The 25,808-nt window shown below is 51.7% G+C and overlaps 1 protein-coding gene across 4 annotated transcripts; it reads left to right on the top strand.

Annotated features, from left to right (window-relative positions):
• Positions 1 to 227: 227 nt before the first annotated feature.
• On the top strand, positions 228 to 24,417 carry AIF1L (allograft inflammatory factor 1 like). 4 transcript variants are annotated; one of them, XM_024193053.3, is made up of 6 exons: positions 234 to 282; positions 371 to 432; positions 11,177 to 11,243; positions 16,420 to 16,461; positions 18,535 to 18,697; positions 21,737 to 24,417. In XM_024193053.3, exons 1-6 carry the CDS (start codon positions 252 to 254, stop codon positions 21,822 to 21,824), a joined length of 453 nt encoding a protein of 150 aa, XP_024048821.1. In that variant the 5' UTR covers positions 234 to 251; the 3' UTR covers positions 21,825 to 24,417. The 4 variants fall into 4 exon arrangements, with proteins under 4 accessions (XP_024048825.1, XP_024048821.1, XP_024048822.2 ...); XM_024193057.3 differs by lacking the exon at positions 371 to 432 and having other exon boundaries at positions 228 to 282; XM_024193054.3 differs by lacking the exon at positions 16,420 to 16,461.
• The last annotated feature ends 1,391 nt before the right edge of the window (positions 24,418 to 25,808 follow it).

The following is a 25,808-nucleotide window of genomic DNA, read 5'->3' on the forward strand; positions in this document are numbered from 1 at the left end:
AGAACCGAGTCCAGGGAGAGGGGCGGGGGCGAGAGGCAAGGGAAGGGTTAACCCCGGCCGGGCTGAGGCGGGCAGTGCCTGGCCGGTGCATGCTTTTGCCTCTTCCAGCAGAGGGGCCGCTGAGTCACCGGGGGCCCCGCTTGGTGAATGGCTGCGCTCAAGAGGGGCTGGGCGGCCCTTCCGCTCCGGGCTCCGCCAGCGGCTCGCAGCTCGTCCCGCTCCGCAGTGCAGCCCGGCCGGGGCAGCTCAGCATGGCCGTGACCCTCAACAGCCGCTTCCAAGGTAAGCGCGCCCCGAGCCCGGCACCTGCTGCCCCTCCGGGCCCCCGCCCCGCCTCACCCCCGCTAATGCCCCTCTCTTCCCGGCGCAGGCGGCAAAGCCTACGGGCAGCGGAGAGCGCAGCAGGAGGGGCGGCTGGAGGAGATCAACAAGGTAGGGGGCGAGCCGGCGTGGGGCGGTGGGTGCCGGCCGGGGGGGCTGGAGAAGCGGCGTCTCCTCCCGGAGCTGGGGGCGCGGGGGGCTGGCCGGAGCGTCCCTCGCCCCCCGGGCGGGCTGGGGAGCTGGCTTGGGAAGGGGCTTGGGGCGGCGAGGGGCTTTGGGGCGGCGGGGGAGGCGCTCTCCCCTCTCTGTGCGGGTTTGCCAGGGAAGGGGGCTGGGGGAGTGTGGTCCTGGCCGCCTCTGCTCCTGCTCCCCCCCGGGGCAGGCGGCCCCGCAGCTCCACGTGGCTGGCGGGAGCCAGATGTTCCTGCTCTTCGATTTCTGGCCGACTTCGGCGGCGCACGCGGCTGAACCTGCTTCCAGCCCAGGTTTCCCACGTGTGAGCTGGAGAAAGGGGCCAAATCTTGGCTTGTGTGTGTGTGTGTGTTTCGGGGGCATAGGGGTGTCTAGGTGTTTGCGCCACCCCTATCGCACTCCCTGCCAGGCAGGGCCCAGCTCGCCACAGCTGACCTCTGGGGAAACTGAGGCACGGACCAATGAGGTGACTTGCCGAAGTTGGGGCGGAAAAGCCTGAACTCCAGTTCAGGGCTCTACCCACTGGGACATTCTCCCCCACCTCCGTTACTCCTCTCGCTGGTAAAATCTGCTGAAGAGCCTCCTTCTAAAGCAATTCTAATGAGCCTCTCTCCAGCCCTGAGCTCATCCAGTGAGCCGTGCTAGGTGGGGGCCAGCGTGTTAGGGGGAAGGATGGATGCTTTTGTGTTTCTTTGCTGAAAAGTTTGAAATCCGCACAACCCCCCTTTCTCCCTCCCCCATCAGACTCTCAGCTTGACGCAGCAATCAGACATGCACACAGTCGGTTAAGGCGCCTTGTGCCAGCCGGGGTGACCACAGTTGATGGCGTTGCACCAGGCGTCGGGGAGTGAAGTTCTGTCTCAGCCCTGCTCTTCCCTCTCACCTTCCCACTCCAACCTTTCCAAGGGTGTCACTAAAGCCCTCCAGCTCCTAAACTGGGCTGCAAGCAAGACCCCTGCCTGTGCCCAGTGGAGAGAGCTGGCTGCAGCCCCAGCCTGGGTGTCTCCCAGTGTACATGGCAGCTGAGCGCTTGGCTTGTGCCCTGTTTTGTCTCACTTGTGGAGCAGATTGAAATGGTTAGGAGCCAGTTAAAGCTGAATCCTTGAGCTCAAAGCCCAAAAGCGGCGAGAAGTCGGTGTGAACGAAGGGTCTGTCTAGAGAGCTGGGAGGGGACGATGAAGGCGTTTGCAGGGAAAGGAGGCGGGGGGGGGGAGAATCCATATGAGGGGGGCTGGATGGAGATCAGAGTTGGAGTGTTGGCTGCCAGGAGGGGTCTATGAAGGGGCAGTGTTTGAGGTGGGGTGTGTGGAAAGACTGGAGTCTCTGTGGGGCCAGGCCCTAGTTAATCTTAATTCCAACTGGGTTCTTCATGTAACTGTCTCCTGTCTGGTGTCTGGCTTGCTTCCCCCGGCCCCAAATGGGAATAGACCTGCTGACCTACTGTCATGGCTCTAGGGACCCAGTCCTGCCCCAGCAAGTAGAGCCCCAATCCCCACACCCGAGCTGGCTCTGGGACCCTGGTATTAGAGGGCCATGGTAGTGAGTGAGCTGCCTAGCTGCCCTTCCGAGTGCTTCCGTTCCATTTCCCAGCTCACGTAGGGGATCTTCAGAGACCACGGAAACTCCCAGACAGGTGAAGGAGGGTGGCTCCCCAGCCTGCCATAGAGCAGGATGGGGAGGTGTCCATCCGAAGTGCAGAGGGCCCCACAAAACAGAGCTGCCCCTTTGAGCCTCCCAGAGCCCTGGGGTGTGTTCTGCAGGCTGGGCAAGGTTCATGCATCATGGGACCAACTGGCAGGATGGTGGGAATGCGCGGCCAGGCCTGTCCTCACTCTTGGTTTGGTGGATTAAATCCTGGTCCCTTCCCAGCAGCTCCCCACTCCTGTCCTAGTTGCATAGCTCAGGTCTGAGGTTATGTTTGAATAATCCAACCAGACTGAACAGGACCCTAGCAGAGGGGCCCGTGCAGGCAAAGCAAGTGTAAACACCCCTCTTCCTCACAGACCTCAGTGCCGCTGTGACTTCAACAGGGGCTGCAGCAAACCCTGAGGTATGTAGTAATGCTTCCCCGGCAGGTCACACCCATAAAACCACAGCGGTGCTGGCCCTGGGCAGGGAGTGTGGCTGGCGTGAGAAGAGGGCGGGGGTGTGGCGGCAAGGAAGGAATGGAGCTGGCTTGAACCTGGGGTGGAGATTGGTCTGGTGTGGGGCGGGAATGGGTGGCTGGGGCAGGACAGCCACTAGCCGTGAGTCTAGCATTGTGCCCTGTGGTCCCTGAGCAGGGGGTGCCGAGGCAGAGGAATGCCTTCAGGAGGCTGATCTCAGAGAGCTGAGAGATCAGACGTGTCTTGCAGAGATGCATTCAGTGGGAGGGATGGGGTGGAGGTGCCTTTTTCTCTCCTTCAATGGGCTCCCTGCACCCTCGTCTGGACTGATCTCACCTGTGCTGGGCACATGGCTGGTGCCAGGTAGGCACTTTATGAGATAGGCCCCATTGTGCTCTGCCCTGGAACTTAGGCCCATTACCTCTGCAGTGCCCCTGCATTCTACCAGCTCCAGAGAGCGGCACGCCCCCAGCCCAGGGGTCACGTGCTGCTTACTACTGCCCGGGGGAGGCAGCCAGAATGAAGGGGCTGAGATGAATGAAGCTGCCTGGGCCTGAGATCTTATTGCATCTTTGCAAGCTGAACCCCTACAAAGCTGGCTGGCGTTTGGCTGGGAGCCCGAGGAGGGAGCAGAGTTCTAGTGGGCCGTGGGGTGACTGAAACTATTCCTTCCGTGGCACTGGGCATCCCAGCGTGGCACTAGGCCGTGCTGCGCTGCCTGTGGGGAGGGATGGGAAACGCAGGTCCCACCAGCCGGAGCAGGCAGCGTTAATGGCCCTGGGGTCCTGCTTACACCTGCACAGCCAATGGCCCTTGGAGGAGCGCTTCTGCTGCAGCAGAGCCGGTGGAGGTTGGGGCAGGAGACTGCAGCGCAGCAAAGCTGGATCTACACAGGGGCTGTCTCCTGATAGCAATCCCCTAGCTAGGGGGCTCTTCCCCTTCCTCACCGCAGCGTGAGGATTGGAATCGTGTGTGTGGGGTAAGGGCTGGGCCTGTGCCAGGGACCGTTGTGTGCCAGTGGATGCTTTGTGGCCAGCTGCCATAACGGTCCCTGCAGGAGCGCGCCCTGGGAAGAATAGGAGCTATTGTTCTCGGGAAGGGCTTTCAACTTTCACCCCAGCCTGTACCGAGCTGTTCTGATTTCCTCTCCCAGGCGTGCCTCTTGTGAATGCTGACTTGGGTCTTTTCTCCACTTTCTGTGTAGCCAGTGGGTGAGCTCGGTGCTGGAGCCGCTGGACGTCCTGCAGACCTTGGCAGGGAGCTGGAGGGAGGAACAGCAAATCAAGCATTAGAGGGTGCACGGGACCGTTAGGGTAAATGCCCTGGGTACGAGGGCTGGATGAGTTCCCTTTCCCTGGTGCAGTACAGAGGAGGCCCCTGGGCTGGAGCGGGAAACCTTCTCCTGTCCCAGAGAGTAGGTTACAAGATGGGTCCATCTTCTGCCTCCCTCCCCCACACCTCTCTCCTGTCCTCCCTGCCTGTGCCATGAACAGTAAGTGCCTTACTCTCTCAGGGGAAGTGTTTCATGGAGGAAGAGGAGTTGGGATGGTAAGTGCTGGCGATAGGAGGCTGGCCGGGTTAATTCCAGGTGGCTTTGGCACTTTACCAGACTTCCTGCTGCTCCACCTGTCAGGAGGCCCATAAGGAGTGGGCTGAAGGCTAGGAAGAGAAGAGGGTGTGGGGTGAAGGGGCATGTCCATAAAGGTCTCAAAGGCTGTGGGGGCGTGTAATGGATTCTGAGACAGACAAAAACCAGTGAAACTTCAGGGAGGAGGGTGACATCTGGAGCTCATCCCAGCCAGCACCTTCAGTCTGAGCATCTCAAAGCACTTGAAAAGGCTGATGAACCTTCCCAACCCCCATGGGGACGGGGCAGCGTCAGCTCCACGTTACAGGTGGAGAAACTGAGGCGCAGAGGGGAAGTGACTTGCCCAAGGTCACAGCAAGCCAGTGGCATAACCTGGAATAGAACCGAGGTGCCCCAATCCCAATCTCTTTCTCTCACCATGTGCCAATGTATTGCACTTGGTGAGTTTCTCTTCTGGGTATGGATGAGAGCAGCCAGGATCTCTTGGACTGACTGAGCCCTGTAGAGTTGGGACTTATGGAGACCGCAGAGGGGGGGAATTGGAGAGGACTTGAACAAGTGAGAGGCCTGAATAAGAAAGCACCTGGCAGAGGAGAGGTGGAGACAGTGTCTGATGGGGGTGATTTAGGAGTGAGATACCAGGACAGCTTACACCGCTGGGAGATGTGGAGGCTAGAGAGTTTGGGGTCAGTTCTAGCACTGCCTGATATCCAAGGGCAACTGTGAGATTTGGGGCTAAGAAGGCTGAGGAAAGAGCTACATTCTGCTCTCTAACCTCCCCCATCTGTAGGGTAATCGCAGCTGCAAGTGCAAAGGGCCAGGAGACTGACACTGTTCCTATACCGACACTGTCCTTTCAAGGGAAGGGGCCCTGAATTCACTGACCTGGGGGGAGGGATTACAACAGGCTCAATAGCCCCACTTGCATCTTGGGACAGGAGCAAAACTGTCCATATTTTTACCGCATAGGGGGATGGTCCAAGCCTGGGCCCTGTGCAGGGGATGTGGTCTTGCCCTTTGAGCTGTGGCAGTTTCAGCCCATTGCACTGAGTGGGAACGTTCTTATGACTTGTGCCACCCTCATTCTGCGGCAGGAGTCTCCTTGTAGGGAGCTCTGGGTGTCAGAAATGCAACAAGCTTTGATTTCCCTAGGATTTCCTTGGAGAGCTACTTGTTAATGCCCTTGCTGGCTTCTCCCTCCCCACTGTAACACCTTTCTTGGGCCTGAGTGGTAGGGTGTGCTGACCTGAGTGTTAGGGATGCGTGTTCTGTGCACACAACTGCTGCATGAAACAGCCTGCAAATACGGAGGGATTAATGGGCTGGAACAGCTGTGGGCAGTAAACCCTGCTCTGCTCTTCTTGACCAGCCTCTGTACTTCCTCTCTTCACTGAGAGTGAGGTGGGGGGAGTTTTTTGCCTTTTTAAAAATCTGATTAGCTATGCAACTGCAGAAATTCGAACCTCTCCAAAACCTCCCAACTGTAACATAGCTGGCATACCAGGCTGTGCGGATGGCATGGCGGGGTCATCCTCAAGAGCCAGCCGGGACCGTATATGGAAAAGGAGAAACTTTCTCAGACTTTCTGAGGGGACTTTCCAGCCTGCAAAATCCCCAGGGCTGCAAACAAGCTCATTTAAGCAGGATAGAGATCTGTTAAGAGCACGTATCCTGACTCCCTAGCAGGCTTGGGGAGAACAGTCAGGGATACCACCTGGGAAGCTAACAGCTGGTCCGCTCTGGATTCGGCTCTCCCTGGCTGTCAGAAGCTGAAATGCTGCACTTAGCACTCTCCTGACTCCTGTGTGGATAAGGATCTCTGGCAGGAAGCCACTCCTGACTGCCAAAGGGCATTGAAGACACTCCTTTCCAATGCTTTTCTCTCTGTCTTAAGGGACTGGTTTGGGGACTTTGATCTGCAGGTGCCTGGTCTAATCAGTACAGATCAGCAGCAACGCAAACGTTACCCTTATCCAATAGCTTTGGCCAATGGGAAAGGAATGGTCTCTATCAGTTTTCCAGGAACAAGGTGCTCGCATCACAAAAATGCCCCAGTTGAGGTCCCCGCTTCAAGGGGCAGTCTCAGCAGAGCCTAAGAATTCAATGGCCCTTGGAGACAGGCCCGGTGATGGGCACTCTACAAACACTATAAACGCTGTAGGTAGATTGGCCTGTCCCTCATGAGGGACAGGTCTTCACTGCAGTTGGAGGTGTGACTGCAGCATGCGTAGGTTTGATTTCACTTAGGTACCAATAGCGGTGAAGCCATGGCAGCATGGACTTCCGCAAGAGCTAGCCACCCAAGTACGCACCCAGGGTCCTGGGCAGGCTTGTGCAGTGCATGCTGCGGTGGCTTTACTGCTCTTGGTTCCTGAACTAGCTAGCTCAGGTACCTCTCCACGTGCTGCAATCATACCTCCATACCCTGAAAGGTCCAGGTGTGTTAGTGGGGCGGGGCTGAGGAGGTCTGTGCTCTTGCTACCCCAGTTGTATTGCAGATAGAGAGGGCTTGTGCATCCGAGTCCATAGGCCTAAAGAAGATGACCTCTAGCCAAGAGTAACTCCATCTAATCTGTGCACTCATGTGTCTCATTTGTGCAGTTCTGCTTAGTAGTAAGGATGCTAGATAGGCAACTATGCCCCTAAAAGCTGGAGCCCCGGCAGAGGGATCTGGGAGCAATCTTAACCGCTAGAACAGAGCCCGAATCGCCAGCCCCTGGGGGTGGAATTCCTCTGTGATATTGTTAATGCCTGTTGTTCTTATCGCAGTGGCAACAAACAGGAATTGTATACAGCGAGGGTGGAATGTTTCCATTTGAAATGTCTTCCTTGTTGCTTTGCACATTCCAGACCAGGCCCCGTGAGGGTTGCTGGGCTGTGACTCTCGTCCCCGGCCGATGGATGAAATGCATTCTGCCCCCCACCCCCCCAGTGACTTCTTGTACCAAGAGAACTGGCTGTTGACATCAAGATAGCTGAATACCTGCTGGGTCAGTGCCACCTGCTCTTGTTTGTCACATGACTGGAGCATCTGGGCACCTGCCCTGGCAAATTGTAGCTGGCCTAGGGCAGCAGGAGTTGGTGTCCTCCCATCCTAAATGCCTCTTCTTTCTCATCACCCCTCCATTCTGGGAGAAAAATATACCCACTGCTCTGCTCAGCATGGTCCAGCAGGTAAGTCGTGGGACTGGGAGTCAGGCCCTGGTTCTGTACTGCCTTTTCCACTCCCTCCTCTTGTGACGTTAGACAGGTCACTTCTACAGAGATTGTTTATACCCATAATAACCCTCCCTCCTTCCCAATACAGGTTCACTCTGCAGCCTGTGAGTCTGCCACCATGTCCCATGAGCTCTACGTAGGGTGGGCCAGATGGTGCATGCAGATAGTGTGCTGCTGGAGCTCTGGTGAGATACGGACCCAAGGGCATGACCACTTGTGTCTATCACAGCTCCCCTGAGACTCTCTACGTATAGAATGCTAACCCCGATGACCTGGCTGAATTCCACCTTGAGTAATGGCATTCTGCCACCCAATACTCCCCTTGCGCTTTCAGCTGGGTTCCAGGGCTGAACATAGTGTTGAACTGGAGAGTGATAGTCTTAGCTGGATCATTTTTTCTATTTAAGTATGGCTCAAAGGGAACCAGACTGGCTTACGTGGGTGAGGGGAAGGATCTGGGTGTGTTGTTTAGACCAGCTGTTTAAATTCTCGAATTGCTGTGCTGTAGTGGTAACAGATGCTAATGCAACACTAGGTTGTATCAGGCAGTGTATGTTACACAAGCCTAAGGATACTGTGCTGTTGCCACCTTTAGAGCAGTGTTCAGATCTGGTCACTGAAAGGAAAGGTCAGGTTAAGTTGCAGAGAGCACGGTTGGGAGCAGGCTTGTGCATGAGGAGAACCTGATGAGAGTGGGGCTAACTAGTGGTGAGAGAGTGATCCAGCGGTAACATGACTGGAATATTTAGTGAGGGGCTTTTACACAGCAGAGCTGCTTGATCTGTCTGAGGTTGCTTGAGAGACCAGAGCTAAGGGATGTCATTCTGTTCTGTGCTGGTTCTTACACTGTGCTCATCACCATAAGATCTGAGCCCCTTCGAGAGGTATATTAAGCAATAGCTAATTAATTAGCAAGAGTTGAGAGGGACCCTATTAGAGATGGGGCTATTTAGCAGAATGCAGATTTGGGTCCAGACTTCACCACTCTGTACCTCAGTTTTCCAGTCGTTAGGTGGGGATAACGATACTGACCTGCTTGGAGAGGCACTGATGAAAAGCGCTGTGTAAGAGCTAGTGTGCTGATCCAGGCCCATCTCTGTGCTGTAAGTAAGAATGCCAGGAGGTGTTTGTACAGAGCGGGGATGGGATGGGCTCTGAGAGGGAGGAGGCCATTATGGTAGGATTTTTTTTTTAAATGACTGCAATTGAATCATGTGGATGGGCTCTTGGTCGGTTTTGTGCTGGGGAGGAGCCAGCAGTGCATTTGAGGTTTCCCCAGTTTGATCCAGGGACCTCTTGGTGCCAGTTGGCAGAGGGCACAGGAATGCATAGTGTTTTACAGGTCTCTGCTGTGTTGGATATGTGCATAATAATTCACTAAAGGGTGGCATGTGAAGTCTCTATTGAAAGCCAGCTGCCACCTGGTCACCTTAATCACAGTGAAAAGTGTGTACGGGTGATATTGAAGGAACTAGGTTTCTATGCTGAGAATTATGTTCTTAAGGCAGGTGACCAGGAGGGGACAGACTTCTAACATTCGTACGGCAGGGTGTAACGTGTCCGGTCACCTGTGTGTTGTATGTCTTATAATGGAGGCTGGTTTGCATCCTGAGCCAAATGCTAATCAAGACGTTGCAAAAATCTTAGAGAGGAAATTTGCAGAAAGAAATAAACAGCAGGAGGGGGCCCTGCTTACAAGTAAACCCAATGGGTTGTTGGGTTATAATGGGCCACAGAGGTAGGTCGACCCTGGATCTTTCCTTGGGAGGGGGGCAAGCTAATAGCATGAGTTGTCTCACGAATGGGAGATCACAGCCAAACCTGGCTGTAAAACGTGGAGAGGATTTGGGCTGAGATTTGCTCTAGAAGAGGTGACAGTAACTAGTGCAGTAAGTCTAGGTTGTCGAATGTATGTTCTGATTTTTGTTTTATATGTAACTGTCCAGTTCCAGTATTTCTACTTGCTATCCCTTGAACCTTTATACTTTGTTAAATAGACTTTTACTGGATTTCACTATAAACCTATCTAAGTGCTGTGTGTTAAGCAGAGCAATGATCAGAGGTGTAACAGGGAAGCTGGGGTGCACTGTTTCTTTGGAAGCAGTGAATCTACGAATACTGGGACTGTCCAGTGGATCAGGGACTGACCGCTCTGGGAGTCGCTCAGGGGTTGGAATGTGCCTATCGCTAACCTGTCGAGAGACAGCGGGGCCGGCAGAGGCCTAGAGGGCAGTGCTTGTGTTGCTTGTGGCCGGTGCAGCCGTGGAGCTGACCTCCGGCAGGTGGTAACGAGGTGCCTCTCAGCCCTGGGTATCCCTGGGAAGCGTCACATCCCGCCCCTCCCTCCGTCCACGCTGGCCACTGCTTTGGGTGTGGCTGATTGGTTTGTTTTCTCTCTTCTGAAACAGGTGTCAAATGTACTTAAAGCCCTAAAATCTCCAGACTAGAGATGGCTGAATCAGCACCTGATGGTCCCAGAGCTGTAGACTGAGACTTTCTGAGCCACCTCGGGGGTCTGGGTGCCTGGTTCCTATTTTGTTAGCAATAAAGGATGTGTCAGGCAGGGTTGTAGGAAAGAACATGCAAGTTTCCATTCATGTTAGTGATGACTGGGCATCCCCATACCTTAAGGCCAGGGGCTGCTTCTGCCACACCCATTCATGGCTACGCAGTCTGTGTCTGCAACGCATGCATGGAGTGTGCAGCAGCCTCAGCCCACTGCCCCTCAATCCCTTGGAGGGTCCTTGCCCCATACAAGCAAAAAATAAACAGCAGCTGTGAATGATTGCTGCAGAGAAGAATGCTGAACACGGACCAAGTGACTACATTCCTGGACATTGGGTGGACATGGGAGGCTGGAAATGAAGAGGAAGACCATGCAGTGTGCAGCTGCAGGGAGTATATTGCCAGCAGAGGTTCGCTGGAGGGGCACAGTGGTGGGGCTTGCTGTCCAGATCCTGCTCTGTGCTGGAGCTCCAGGCTCTTCACTTTGCAGTGCTAAGGCACTTTAATAATAAAGCCATGAGGTGATGACAGTGGAGACTGGAGACATCTGCAAGTGGGTGAGCCACTTCTCCAGCACTCAGGGGAACCTGTTTCCTGCCTCAGCGCATCAGAGGCAGTAGCTGTGTCTCGCTTTGGATGTAAAAGGTCCTCTTAACTCAGTATCCAATGTGCACCACATCCTCTTCAGTGAATCCAGGAGCTTCAAAGTGCTGAGAGAACTGTGCCGGCTCTAAAGAACCAAAAGCCATTGGTGTGCATAGTGTGTATGCATAGACCTCAGGAGAGGGAGGTGAGGGGGTTGGAGTCTCTCATCTGCTACCCCAGACTCTATAAGGCTATATCAGGAACACTGTTAGAGTGTCCACCTATGGACAGAACTGAAGGGAATCCCCCGGCATTGCCACTAGAACAGCTCTGGAGTTGCTGGTGCAATGAAGGTGTTGTCATTAAGAATCTCCAGGCACTGTGATTCCCTCTTGGTTCTCTAGGATCACCATCCAGCCCAACCCCTTCTCCTAGTTCAGTCCATATGGGGTGGGGGGAGGAATTGACCCATTTTAGATCTCTCCTGGCACTGATACTGCTCAGCTTTGTAAACAGCATCTGTTTTTGACTTCTGGCAGTTAATTCCCCTCTTGGGTGTATATATATAGTCAAACACACACCCCATCTTAGACTTTCCTTGGGAGGTTTGAGGAGCTTTGCCTTGTGTTTTTAACCTTTGGTACTTTTTTGCCCCTATTAGGAATTTCTCTGTGACCCCAAGTTCAGTGATGAAGAAGATCTGGAGGAGAAGCTCGCGGTGTTCAAAGGTGAGACTCCGCTGCCGCTCTCTGTCCCCTTTCACTTGTGTGACACATTTCTGTGTGCCACGGGTAGCCTTTCCCAGGAGCTGGGACCAGCCAGACTAGAACTAGCTGCCAGAAGAGATAAGAGTGACTAGACTGAGATCAGTCTCCTCACGTTTCAGACTAAGCACTAACCTTCACTGTGACTTCGTTTTCACACACACCCTCAAATGGTCCCTCCGCAGGCACCTCCCACACAACTGTGGCAAAACAGTTACTCCTGTAAGGGCAGCTCTGCGCTCAAACATGTGTTCCTGTTTTCCAGCAACGGCGCAGCTGCCATGCTAGCAATGGCTGCGGCATGGCTTGAAAATAAGTACAGAATCTTCCAGGGCAGGCAAGGTCTTACTTTCTCCTTCCTTTCTCATCCTGTATTTCAATAGATCCTAGGTGGTACTGAGCTAATACAGTGACTGTCGCCATATAAGCACCTAGATTGATTAGACAAGTGAGTAGAAGCCTCTGCTACAAAGTTGGGCTCCAAACTTCCACAAAATTGGGGGAGTCTTGGGATCCCTGTTTGGGCCACTTGTCCCTATGGTCTTTCCTAACACAATATAGATCGCCATCCAGCCCAACCCATTCCCTCCCAAACCCCTTCTCCTAGTCCAGTCCATGTTGATGGAGTTCAGAGATGTGCCCCTATCTTCATTTTCCACCTAAAACTCTTGTGTTTCTAGATCTGGAATGTTGGCTGCTCTGGGGTTTTGGTTCAGGCCTAAAATGGTGGGTTTTTCCCTTTGTTTTGTTTGTTTTTTTGACGGGGGAGGAGGGCAGCACAAAGCATGTCTCTGCATGTGGGGCTGTCTGGGTGCGGGGTTTGGGCCCATTATGGGTGGGGAAAGTTTCAAGCTGAGCTGTCTAGGCTGCCTGTGTTTCTCAACAGGCAGTTGGGGGATGTCTATGTTGCAGCTGGGAGGGGGATTCCCAGCGTGGGTAGACAGGCTCATTCGAGCTAGCACACCAAAAATAGCGGCATGTCTGGTGGCTCGGGCTAGCCACCAGGCTCCAAGACCGCCTGATCCCCTGGATCCGAGCTCCGGTGGCTAACCTGAGCCGCAGCCCATGCCGAGCAGAGCTAGTCCAAGTCTGGCTCCCCACGCTGGGAATCGCACCTTCCAGCTGCAGTGTAGACAAACCCTTAAATACCCTGCCCCTCCTCCTGGGGAGCCCTGGGAAAACATGCCCTCTGTGCCATGCGCCCCTTGCTTGTCTGTCCTCTAGCAGGGCTCCTCAGCAAATAAGGGCCCATCAATAGGGGCCCCGGGGCAGCTGCCTAACCTGCTTCCGTTCCAGGCATTGGCTGCTTTTGGCTTTGATGTCAGTCCTAGAGGGTGCTGGCTGGTGCCTTTCCCAGCGGAGAGTGAGGGAACTGGATGTCTCCAATTTCCCCATGTTCTCCCTCCCCGCCCCCGCCACCTGCCTCTCCTCCCATTTTTGCTGAAACCCTGAATTATTTTCCCTCTGAATTGGGCTTTCTTCAAACATTGTGACTGTGGGTCGCAGCCGCAGAGCTCCCTGTAACAGGAGCCCTCGGCATCTCCTCCCCCCGCCTCGTGCATTTGTCTCCATGGCCTGTTCTGTGGGAGTCCCGCTCCCTGCCGCCAACACCTCCTCCAGCTTCTCCCAACAATCGGCCCATTGTGCGTCCCCCTCGCCCAGCTGAGCCAGAGAGTCTCGGGAGCCCCTGTGCAGAATCGGTGTTTGTGTGAATGCGCTGGGGTTAGCAGGGCAGGATTTCACCCCATTGAATCCCGGCAGCATGGGATGAAAGGGAAACCTGAACGTGTAGGCTCAGGCTTGGAGTGCCGTGGTATAAAGCCGCCTCTGTTCTCTGCGCTGCCTGTCAAACTTCCTCAGAGGAATAGAGAAAATAACACACACACTGCACACAGCAGACACGCAGTGGGGGACACGTTTCAGATTCATATGCTGGGATGACTGACCCCAGTGCTTGGGCCTGGCCAAGTAACTCAGAGCCACAAAGGAGGGCGCTCCGAGTAGAGAATTAAACCTGCCTCTCATCCCAAGAGCTGCTGTCCTACTCCCTTGCTACTCTCTGTACCTCTGGCCCACATGCCAGTCACAAGCTATTCCCTCTACAAGCCCATTGGCTGCAGCCTAGGATGAAGGGTGGCTTGTTGATGAGGCATTTGTCAAGGTGGAAATTCCCTCCTGCAGTCGGTCCTCTGCTGCTCAGCCGGAGAGGCAGTTCTAGCATCATGCCCTGGCCTAGACTCGGTTAGGCCTCTCGCCCTGAGCTGAGCCACAGGGCAATGTAAACAGAGGCAGCTATTTACCTGTTGCTGGTAGAACAAGGACATGGCACCATGAGCAATTAAACTGCAATTTGCCTGTAGAATAGGGAAATACTGTGATTGAGCTGGGACTTCCCTGTGCTGCTATAAATGACCTTGCTTAATGTTACAAAAATAAGTTGGAGAAGAGAGGGAATTTCTTAATATAGTGCCCACCACAATGTTATCAGGATATTGCTTAGAGCGAAGGGGCAGAGGAATGTAGCTTTGTCATCTAGGAGCGTCGTACAGAGCCTGTTACTGTAAAGGACAAGAATACTCTGAAATAACGAGGAGTCCGGGTGGCACCTTAAAGACTAACAGATTTATTTGGGCATAAGCTTTCGTGGGTAAAAAACCCACTGCTTCAGATGCATGGAGTGAAAATTTCAGATGCAGGCATAACTATACTGACACATGAAGAGAAGGGAGTTACCTTACAAGTCTTTTGTGAATACAGACTAACACGGCTACCCCTCTAATACTCTGAAATTATGCTGATTAATAATGAGCAGTATCTAGCACCCGGCCAGGGGCTTTGCTGGCATGAGGATGCAATAACACAGCCTCTTCCCACCAGGAATAACGCACCGCGTAATGGGAATGCTCATGGAACTAACTACGTGGTAGCAACACTAATGGTATTGGACATAGGCTGTTTTTCATAATAGAAAGTTATTGTAATGAATCTGTAGCCCTCTTAGTCTTCAGTTATTCCCATGCTGCACACTGTAGCAGCTTGGAATTTCAAGTTGCCAGCAGCAACAGAACCTTCTGACCCGAAACAGACTCCTACCACTTGAGCTCAAGGAGAATCTCCTTTTAGAGGTTAGCAGTATAGGGCCATGGACATACAGATGAGTTCTGATTCTAGCTGCTAGAGGACAATGGTGCATATACACAATAGCCAGCTCATTATAACAAGTGCCAAAAAGGCCTTTTCTGAAAAGTAAATACCCAGTTTTCTGTGCAGTAAGCCATCCCAAGCTGTACACTGTCTTGACTCTCTGGATGCTTTCGGTGTGTTAAAGGACACAATTTCTCCCCTCACTGGCTTTCCAACCATCCCTGCCTATTGTGCCTTTGTGATTAAATCCAGATTGAAGGCTGTCATTCAACCATCCAGTGACTAATTGGCTGACAGCTTGGGGCTGAATCAAAGAATTTTGTGGCCCAATACATCTACCCTGCACTGATCTTTCAGGAAACAGGATTATTTACCACATCAGACCAGTCATCCATCTATCCTAGAAACCAGATCAGCCAAGTAAAATACAGCAAGGCTGTATGTCACATGAGTAGATACAGGCCTGCTGTACTACCCAGTGTGGAAAATACACAGTTCATCCTAGCATGCAATCACTAATACGTGGTACGTGTTGCCCAGATGCATGGCATGCACGGAGCTCCAATTAGCATTCATGAGCCCTATGCATTCACCCAAGGGTGACCCTGTCACAGTTCTGAATGGGGGGCTGTGGCACTAATTGGCATCTCTGAACTGGCGTTTGGCCTAATTGGTTCTTAGTCCATCAAAAAGGCTTTTGTATCTTCAAAGCCCCTTTATGTGACCTGAGGTTCAGGTTCAATTGCAAAACCCCTTGCCCAGTTCTCGCTCATGTCGTATATGATGTCTCACGTGGATCGGCAAATTCTGAAAGACGTGTCTCTGCTGGTAATAGATGTGATGCCTCAAAGTTTTAAAAAAAAAATGTACTCTTTGAAAATCTATTCAGTCCACATTGTGTAATGGTTGCTAATGGCTGGTCTCTCTCTGGTGATGGTGCCGCCTCTAAGTGGTGGGGCTAAAAGTTTCTTGAAGAAAGAGCACTACCCAGTAAGAGCCACTGTGCCTCGAAGAGGTGATGAATTCATGACATGGGCAGGCCTGCCTGGCTCTCTTGTCTCCCTCTGAATCCCATGGACAGGTTACCCCACCCAGTGGAGCAGTGCCCCTTCCAAGTTACCGTTCATCAAGAAATCAGACCTAAGCAATTGGGGAAAACCCATCCCTTTACCTGTGCAATGCTGTATTGATCTAAATCCCTCCTTCATACCACAATGTCCTGATCCGTATCTCGTTACCTTGGTCTGCCACTGGCCACTGCTCTGTACCATGTCTCTTTCTTTGGCTTCCCTGTCGGAAAGGAACCGCAACTGGAGTCATTACTGAGCTTTAGAGCACTAAACCCAAGAGCCTGGGCATTTGTGTCCCTGTGTGACCACCCCATGGTGGTATTAGGCACATCACTCTTTGTATTCCAGTAGCACTTGGAGGCACCCCAGCTGAGATCAAGGCCCCATTGTGCTAGGTGCTGTACATACACAGTCAGACACATTGCCTGACCTGAAGACTTTACTGTCTGACTAGACAGAGGGTTCTCAGGTGGGAGGGGAGACACAGGCACAGTGAAAAGTAACTTTCCTAAGGTCCCATAACAGATCTTTGCAGAACCAGGACTAGAAGTCAGATCTCCTGACTCCCAGCTCAATGCTGTATCCACTAGGCCTCACCATCTTGCTTCCTTCCCTACCCACATGGAATAGTACAACTGTTGGGCATTTTGGGTTGTGGTTTTTTTTTGCCTTCCTCTGAAAGGCTTCGTTGTTGCCAGCTTCTGAGGAGTCACATGGTGCCAGACTAGCTGGGCAACTGAGCCATTCCAGTATAACCACCCTGTGTGCTTCATTGCATCCTCTTGGTGATCTAGCCCCTGTGCCCATCCATGGAGCCGTGCCACTCAGTGCTGTCCTCTCCCTCAGCTGGGATATGGAAGGAGCTGCGCTGGGATCCTGCTGAAGCTGCTCTGATTTGCTAACTCCCTTCTGTGTGTCTCTTCCAGAGAAATACATGGAGTTTGACCTGAATAACCAAGGCGAGATTGGTGAGTGACCCCTTGAGGAACACCTCTTGTTGCTGGGCCAGAAGGAGAGTGGTCTGTTGGGGCAGACACTGGGACTGCAAAGCATAAAACCAGGGCTGCTACTTCTCTCTCAAACTCTATCTCCAGGTGCTGATAAAGAGTCCAAGGGCGGCTGCTCCCCCCCAGATTTCTAGCCCGGTCCTATGGAACCTTTACTCTGTCACTTGGCTTCTGAGAGACTGACGCTGTCCTCACATGTCCAGGTCTTTCTCTTTCTCTGGGTCTCTCCTTGCCTGCTTCAAGCATTAGACATCTCTCTGCTCTTAGTCCCAAGCTCCCCTCTTTCTCCTGGATCTCTGCTCAGCCCTCTTGCTTCTCTTTCTGTTCTGGACTCTTCTTTCCTCGTGGTTCTCTCTCAGTAAGTATCAGGAAGAGCCATGGATTCCTAGACAGGGTTTTGTGCTTGATGAGCCTGCAGCATCAAGGCTTTGCTTGGTTTGAGGTTGAAACCAGGCAAAGCCCCTAGGTTTCCACCCAAAACCAAAGTTCGCTTGTCCTTGCCCACCTCCAGACTTTCTTTAGTGGGAGAAGGGGCTGTCCCCCAGACCTCTGTAAGATGAGGTCTAGGCTTTGGAGGTGGCCCAGTTTGCACCTGCTGAGATCTCCCAGCTTAGGGTTTTTTAAGGAAGGCTTTCCTCACATCTGGTATTGGTGCTATCCTGCTCTTTCCCAAGGACAGGACCTGGCAGCTGAAAAGAGATGAGGCCAAGCCACAGTGTCCAGATCCAGACTTCTGCAATGTTCAGGATTTGGGTCCCGGGTTTTGCCTTGGGGCCCATCCCTGCTTCTAACTTCCCCAAAGCACAGTGTAGTCACTGTGTCTGTCTCGTGAGTTCCCTGCGAGCCACAGCCGCCTCCACCTCCTCTAGCTGATCCCGTGTCCCTGGTGGGCGGGGAGGGAGAAGGAGACCTGGCTCCTAACCCTGGTGCTGGTTAGGAGGAGGAAAAGAGCCTGCAGCTTATTGCTCAAGTGAGAACAATCTGAAGGAAATTGCCTCAGACTCTGCCGGAGGGTGGGGTTTTAGCACCACTTCCAAGGGGCCTGTTTGGGTCTGGCTTGGTTTCTTTAATATTGGTGCTTCTCTCTCTCCCTCCCCCTCTTCCCTCCCCCCGGCTTTTCTCCTACACTTCAGGAGAGTTGGCATCCAGAGACCCTCATCTCTACTCACAATAGGGTAGGGATGGGGAAACAGGCACAGATGCCATGATTAGCCCGGATCACACACAGAGTCAGTGGCAGGGTTAGGATTGGAAGTGAGGGGTCTGATCCCATGCTGTGCTTCAAATGGCTGCACCTCAAAAGTCAAAACCCAGGGGGAGGGGCTGCAAAGGTGGCATTATACCACCTTAGCCCTGCGCTGCTCCAGGGCCACTGGCCCTGGCATAAATCAGAGCAGCCCTTAGCTGTCTAACTTGTAGCTTCCTCCCACCTTGGCACAACCTCTATGCTCAGGTTTATGATGGGGGCCGGCTTATGTTTTACCTCAGGATAATCTCTAGCCAGTTATGGTCCCTGTACACTTCCAGAGCAATGTTGTGGGGCCAGGGCAGGAGAGAGAGAGAGTGGTAGATTCTAACAGGAGGCTGAATTCACTAGTATTTGAGGCACACAGGTATAATAGTATGGATGCCACCAATACTTGTTTGCTAACTAAATGAACTTAGACATCACCCAAAGGAAAAATATCTGTAATTCTTGGTTTCTGTGGTACCTTTCTCCTGCTAACGGTCGGCCCTGACTTTTGCGAGAGCAGCATGGGGCTGTAAGGGATCTCTCCTGCATATTTTTTTTATTTTATACCTTGGAAATGTGAGGTAAAGTGGCCATGGTCAGCTTAGGTTTTGCTGGAGGGTTTGTTTTGGATCTCGAAGTTGCCCATTGAGCACGCTCAGCTTGTAATTGAACGGGTGAGGAGGACTGAGTCATTAATGTAAATGCCCTGTATCCCGAAGGCTTATTAGTCACGTTCAGTGCTGCACTGTCTCCCGCTGCCACCATTCCTGGCATTGGAGCTCTGGCTCTTCCTCTTGCAGATCTGATGTCTGTCAAAAGGATGATGGAGAAACTGGGAGCTCCGAAGACGCACTTAGAGCTGAAGAAGATGATCTCTGAAGTGACTGGAGGGGTTAGCGAAACCATCTCTTACCAGGACTTCGTCAACGTGATGCTTGGCAAGCGCTCCGCCGTCCTTAAATTGTGAGTGTCGGAGGGGCCGGGGGGCAGACGAAGGATGTGATGCTGGGATCTGAGCTCCATGCTTTAGGGGTTTGGGGGCCAGGTGCAGCAGGAGGCAGGGGCTGTTCTGCATGCCCCCGAGGGGCAAAGATGGAGCAAGAACCCATGTGTCCTAGACAGGCTGGGAAGTCTGAATGGAGAAAGGATGAAGAACATCTCTGGAAGGCAATGAGCAGAGGGGCATCTCAAGGATGAAAGGAGTCGGAAGTCACTGGGGGGGAGTCGGAGTCCAGCCAGGGTGAGGGCTGAGCTTGAGGGGGGGATTATGTAGTGTGGGGAGGGGGCTGATGTTGTGGTGGCTCCAGGCCCTGTTTGTCTAGCTTTGGAAGGTAGATTGAAAGCAATGTGGCCAGGTCCTGGGGTAGGGCTGTCCTAGGTCTGTCACCACCCCATGCTGCCAGGAATGCACTACAGAGGTGCCTGGTGTATCGGGAAGAGGCTTCCTCCTGCATTGACATGGCAGGGTTAAAGCAGCTCCAAAGCGCACAGGGCGCAGTACTCTGGAGTACTCGGCCATTTGCATGGTTGAGCATGTGGCCCATCTCACAGCCCACCTAGGTGGTGCGCCACACAGTCACAATACATCTGTCATGGGGTGTCACTGCAGCTCGAGTATACATACGCCAGCTAGCTTGATCTAGCTATCTCGGGTGCCGATAAAAACGAAGCCACGGCACCACACGCCTCAGCATGGGTTGCCCAAGCCTGGCTGGAACCGTGGGTCATTACTCCCAGGGCTAGCCCTGTACTGTAGCCTGTGCTGCCATGATGCACTGCGCCGGTAGCCAAGCTAGCTAGACTGTGTCTACGTGAGCTGCAGTCACACTCCGTGATTGCAGTACAGACATACCCAGACTGAGGGTGACTCGCTTGGTGTGTGTCCACACAGGTGCTCCCCAGGGACCACCCAGGTCCTTTCACGCTCATGCCCCAGTCCAGCTGTAACCCTAGACTGTGGTGGTGGGGAAAGGCTAGCGTAGCATTAGGTCCTCTCGTCTCTCTCCCACCTGAGTCGGTCCGGGTTTGCAGGACAGTAGGTTCCCTCTTGCTTTCCTGTCTGAAAGGCGTCCGCACTGAACTGGGAATTCAGCGACAGTGCAGAGAAGCTGGGAGGCTCCTGTCACTTGCCTCTTTGTACAGAATCCCCCATCCCATCTCCTCACATCCATTCCAGAGTCACCCCTGCTGGGTGCCAAGGTTTTCCTTGTTCCCTTGGCATCGGAGTGGGTGGAGGAGGCACGTTTGAAGCAATGCATGCGGGGGAGGGGAGGTACTTCTACTGTGGTATGAGCCACTGATGTAAGCTTCTCACAGCCTTTTGTGCCCTCCTGACAAAGGTGGTGAAAGCGCTGCTGTTGTAACAAATGGCTTCTGGGCACCAGCTTGGCTGCTCCTTGCAATGGGGTGGAGTCTACGGGCTCCTTCCCCACCCTCCTAAAGCCTCTCTGCCTTTCATGGTCACCAACCATGCTAGCACTGCTTTTATGCTTAACCAAGATGGATAGATGGGGTCCTCTGTGCCCCTCGTCCGTTTCTGAAGGATACCTCCAGTGCGACTGGCTCTCCAAAGTGGATGTTAAGGGAATCATTTTGTTCCCCACACCAGCAGAACTATTGCCACTAATCTGCTGTGTATTTATGGTGGTGAAAATCTTTACCACCCCTCTCCCCTTGGTTAGCATGTTAGTGAAGGATGTTTCTGGGGTTTTCTCTCCCAGCGATGGATTTGTTCCTGATAGAATCATAGAATGTCAGGGTTGGAAGGGACCTCAGGAGGTCATCTAGTCCAACCCCCTGCTCAAAGCAGGACCAATCCCCAGGCAGATTTTTGCCCCAGATCCCTAAATGGCCCCCTCAAGGATTGAACTCACAACCCTGGGTTTAGCAGGCCAATGCTCAAACCACTGAGCTATCCCTCCCCCCTTGACTCCTACCACAAACGCTCATGGGTGTTCCCTTGGCAACCTTCTTCCCCCGCTGAAGCCTGTTTGACACTCTCCATCCTCTGCCCCAATATGACTAGTTTTAGATAGAGACAGGTCCCTTCTCAGCAGACACCCAAACAAGCATCCCATTGTCCTCAAGCCAGGGTTGAGTTTCTGCTCCAATTGTAAATGCAAAGTTCCAGTTCCAGCAAAAGCCACCGAACCGAGGTAGCAGCTGGCAGCAGCTAAGTGGCTACAATACTTAGGGAGGAATAAAGCAGTGACAGTTAAAAAGCATTCTGGATTCTCTTTTCAATTACTGCCCCACCCAGTCGGCAGTCACTCCTCCTCCAGCACACAGTCGCTGCGGATTGCTTGTTGTTGCTTCTGAATGTGCATGCAGTGTAGTTTCCAGGGGGTGGCTAGTTATGCTGTCAATGCACATGTCTGTAGGCATAGTGTATTAGAAGCAGTGGTCTGCCATGTGTTCTCAATCAACTTCAAGTGGCTGCCTAAAGTGAACATACAAATCCCTTGCACTCTCAGATGGGAACCAAATGGGTGACTTTGCAAGTGGCATTCAAGGCACAACTTTTATGGCTACTTCAAAAATGAGATATCTTGTATTGTGTTGGCAATACTGCCCTCTACTGGCTACAGAGTAGTGGTGGCGATGGGGAAATAGCACACCCATATTTTTGCAGTTTAGAGTGGATCAATAAAAACATAAACAAGTTACTATTCTGCGCATCTATAAGGCCTAACATCTGGGGATCTCTGAGCACTTTGCTGGCATGTATTGAGCCTCACAACACTCCCGTGCAATGCAGAACATCTCTGTTTCACTGATAGGGAAATGGATACGTGGAAGGGTGAAGAGACTGCCCAAAGTATGTCAGGGGCAGAGCTAGGAATAAAACCCAGGAATCCTGACAGCCAGTTTTGCAGTCCAACTACCAGACTTTCTAGCGTAGGAGCAAGACCTTGTTTTCCAGCAGATGTTGTTGATCCTGGTGTTGGGTTAAACTTGTACCTGTTTTCTTAATTCGTGCTTCTGACTGTTTGTTTTTTCCAGAGTCATGCTGTTTGAAGGAAAAGCCAATGAAAACATCCCAAAGCCTTCTGGCCCGCCTCCAGAGAGAGATATTGCCAGTCTTCCCTGAAGGCAATAGGCTGAGAGCCAAATCTGTCAGCACTATGGTGGTCTGTAAGGAGGGTTACCTGTTTTGTTACTTTTACATTGGTCAGTCTTAGTAATAGAAGCTAATCTGCCTTAGAAGAGGAATGACAAGGGAAGCCCAGGGACCCCCCCAGTCCACAGGTAGCTGTCTCTTTGCTGCATCTCCTAGCCAGTTTCATCTGTAGCAGAAGTGTAAACATGAAACCAAAAATGAGAAATTGCTGATCGTTCTCTGTGGTCTCTAGAATAGATCTCTCTGCTAGAAAGGGCTGCCTCCTTTTGAACAGGTGGATCCTGAGCCACAATGAATCAAATGCTGAATCTGCATTCGGCACAGAGCATCCTCCCGTCACTCCCATGGGAAACTGGTATGTTCTTAATATGGCCTTGCTGCCAGTCACCACCTTGCTATCTGCGTTCCCTGTGGCTGCTGTTGAGTACTGCCATGCCACAGATAGTAAAGTGCCTTCTCGGCTCTACCCTACACCTCACAGCTTCTGACTAGTTCCTTTCCCACTGAACCTGAACAGCAATTCTCCAGCCAAATGCAAGTAAATCTTTCACCGTTGTGGCCTGCTCTCCTAGACTAGGATGGGAAGGTGGATGTACATTTGAGACTGGCTGGCTAGGTCCTTGCCCAGGCAGGTGAGAACAGCCCTTTGGGGACAGAGTGGGGGGATGCTAGCCATTTGGGAGAAGGGAAGGTAACTGCTGAGGCTTGGAGGCCTGGAGCCTGACACTGAAGAAGGAATCTTGGACCCCCTCCTCATACTCCCACATCCCATTGAACAGTAGGTCCCAGTATCTGCTCCTCTGATTTATCCCAGCAGTGCTGGGTCTGAGCCTAGTGCCCGCTGTTAAATTTCCCCAGAACACCTATGACGCTCGTCCCTGTCCCAGTTCTGTTGCCTTTTCACTAGCCAAAGTGGACCCCAGTTACAAATCGATACCTGTCCTGGCTGAGGAAGAGCTCCACTCAGCCCTCCTGTACCATGTGGCATCCTCTATTTTCATGGAGCCTATTGCTTTGTGAATGATGCAGAACCTCCTTGTTTACTGCTGGGATTTGACCTCCTGCCCTGTGAAGCTCATGGCAGGGTTTGAGGAGACATTGTGGTGTTGGGCTGGATAGTTACATCTTACTGTTCTAGAAGTTGCTATGGTAGGTTAAGAGGAGAGGCGAGGGAGCCCTGTAAAACTCTGTTAGCTCTCCTTAGCTCTCCTTATGTGCATAAGAGCCACTGCTGCACTACAGTAAATACCCAGTGCTGCGTCTTTTGGAGCTTTAAGTCAAAACTCTAAGGATCACTTTTTTAAGCTAAAGAACTGGTCTTACTGAACACTAATGAGTGGCTATCCCAGTAGAACTAATTCAGACTTGGGAAAACATCCAGTTCCAGGATGCACTGGATCTGGTGCCGAACTGGGATGGCTCTTTGGGACTCTGTTTCCTTTAGTTGTTGATCAGGAGTGTGGACGAGATTTTGCTGGAGTTAGTTAACCTTGCATGTGTCTTCCTGAACTAGGGTGCAAATCCATGAGAGTCTGGACCTGTTAAAGCCTCTGGGTGAGATCCTGACCCTACTGAAATCAATGGGAATTTTGCCGTTGACTTTCTAATGAGGCCCGGATTTCCCACTCTGTCTTGCAGTTCTAAGGCAGGCTAAATTCTCACTGACATCCACCAGTATTTTGCCTGCCCAAGGTGTAAGATTAAGTCCTAAGTGTACTTCTCAAGCTGTCTGCAGGAACGTGTTTGCTTATATGGTAACTACTAAAGAATCCACAAGTAACTTAAAGAATTCCTGCATAGCTGTAACTTAAAGGAGCTCATACCAGCAATGAGACTAAAAGTAGGCAAGAATTGCCCTCCCGATCACAGTCACTGGCCACCAACCAGAAGACAACAAAAAAACTTCTACCTGTGACTATGGTGCAGGACAGAGAGCAAGCACCCTGGAGGGTCCCTCTTTGACCAAGGGGAATAAGCCCTTGCAACTGTGATCTCCTTTTTAGAAGCTAGAGAAACTACTCTGTTAAGTCGTCTGTGGTAGAAGCTGTTGATCCATTGTCTGCTTATATTTATATAGTTAAAATGTAAACTTCATAATATATTGGGTTTGTTTTCCTTGTAATGTGAATAAGTGGCTGGCTTCTGAAGCTTGCAGCCTCCCTCTTCTCCAGTGACCGATCCGTTCAATTGCCTAGAATAAATCCTGTTTTAAGAGCTAGTTCAACTGGCTGTATCTTGCACCTGAAATGTTGGGGGTGGTAGGAGAACAAGCCCAGCTTTTTTTGCCTTCGAATTTCACAGAAAAGGCCTGTGATATTCTGAACCTGTAGGTGAAGGAAATGGGACTCCAGTCTGAGTCCTTAAACTGGCCTAGAAAGAATTGTGGATGAGTCTGTTTGTTCATATTGATGCCCTCAAAACTTCCCAGATTAGACCTTTCTCCTGCAAACATACTCCTTCCTATGTGCTTGAATTTATTCTCATGCAGAGTCAGTTGACTTCAGTGGGACTACTCTGCGATTAAAATTAAGCACATGAAAGGTGGTGTGTTTTTTTTTTTTTTTTTTTTTTTTATGGGAACAGGGATCTTGTGTCTCACTTTTGGGGGCGGGGAAAGACTCCCCTGCATACCAGAACTTAGATCTAGCAGGACTGTGCTCCGGACATTGAAGTGTGCATTGCGGTGTACTCTGTATTTACAACGCTTGGAACCCAGTTGTTTGCCCCTGGGGTTTCATTGCTTATCGTGTTTCTTCCCTCCCACTCTGGCTTTTTTTCCTTTGTCCTTGGCAGCTTTTAACTTTGTGGTGTTTTTTTAAATCATGGCTTAAATAAAAACAGATACCCAATTTATTGTTTGGAATTCTAACTTGTCTTATTGCGCCTGCCAAAGGCTGCCCTTTTTAAAAAATGTCTTGCTATTCTTGTTTGTCTGAGAACTCAGAACTGCAATGGAGAGAGACGTTGTAGATAAGGGCAGCACAGCTCTACTTGTACAGACTGAAAATAAATCTTCTGAAACTCTGTGAAGTATCAGTGTATTTAATGTTGCTACTCCAGAGCCTTGTCTAAACTCAAGTTGTTCCTGATAAACTAAAACTTCGTTTTTAAATCAATTTAGTTAAAAGGGTGCAAATCCCTGAATAGGCACTTAAATTACATCAGTATAAGACGGGTGCAAACCATTTAAGTCAGTAACTGATCAAATGCTTCAATGTTTGAGTTAAACACTGCAAGGGAAGTTTTGTTTTTCTTATATCAAACATTCATGAAATACTTCTCAGGCTGCCTCCTGGCTGCTCGCTTGCTTCAGGGTCACTGTTTGACATGCACACCTGTCTGGCAGGAGCAGCAAGACTCTTCTGACAGGGAGGGGTGGTTGGATGGGGTGGAGGTTGCGGGGGGGGTAGGAAGTGGGAGGGGGTGGATAGGGGGCGGGGTCCAGGCTGTTTGGGGAGTCACAGCCTTCCCTACCCGGCCCTCCATACAGTTGCGGAACCCCGCTGTGGCCCTCGGGCCAATAAATTTGCCCACCCCGATTTAGTCTGACACTATAGCAGGGGGACAAGACTTTTAGCTTAGTTTAAAGGGTCTGATAATCCCACTGCCAAATAATAGTAATTGCTAATGCAGTCAGAGGGAGTTACATGCTGCAGGGGAAGAAATGGAATTAAGCAGTTCAGCTATAAACATAAAGCCACATTAACTAGCTTCTCCATAATTTGAGACTGATGTTTTAAAATGGGATTTATGCTGCACTCATGTTTCGCTTGGAGACTGTTCGTACAAGGAATGTAGAACTCCTTTACCGTGGGTCAGTACAATCAGTTTTGAAATGCAGGAAGTGGATCTATCCCTCCCATGCAAAGTGCTAAACTGTTATTGTAATTATGCTCAGATATAACACCCTGGCAGCATCATTCACAGCTCTTATGTACGCTGTCTGCGTACTGA

The sequence above is a fragment of the Terrapene carolina genome, unplaced genomic scaffold, assembly GCF_002925995.2.
Source record: "Terrapene carolina triunguis isolate 2854851 unplaced genomic scaffold, T_m_triunguis-2.0 Scaffold238, whole genome shotgun sequence".
Lineage (NCBI taxonomy): Eukaryota > Metazoa > Chordata > Testudines > Emydidae > Terrapene > Terrapene triunguis.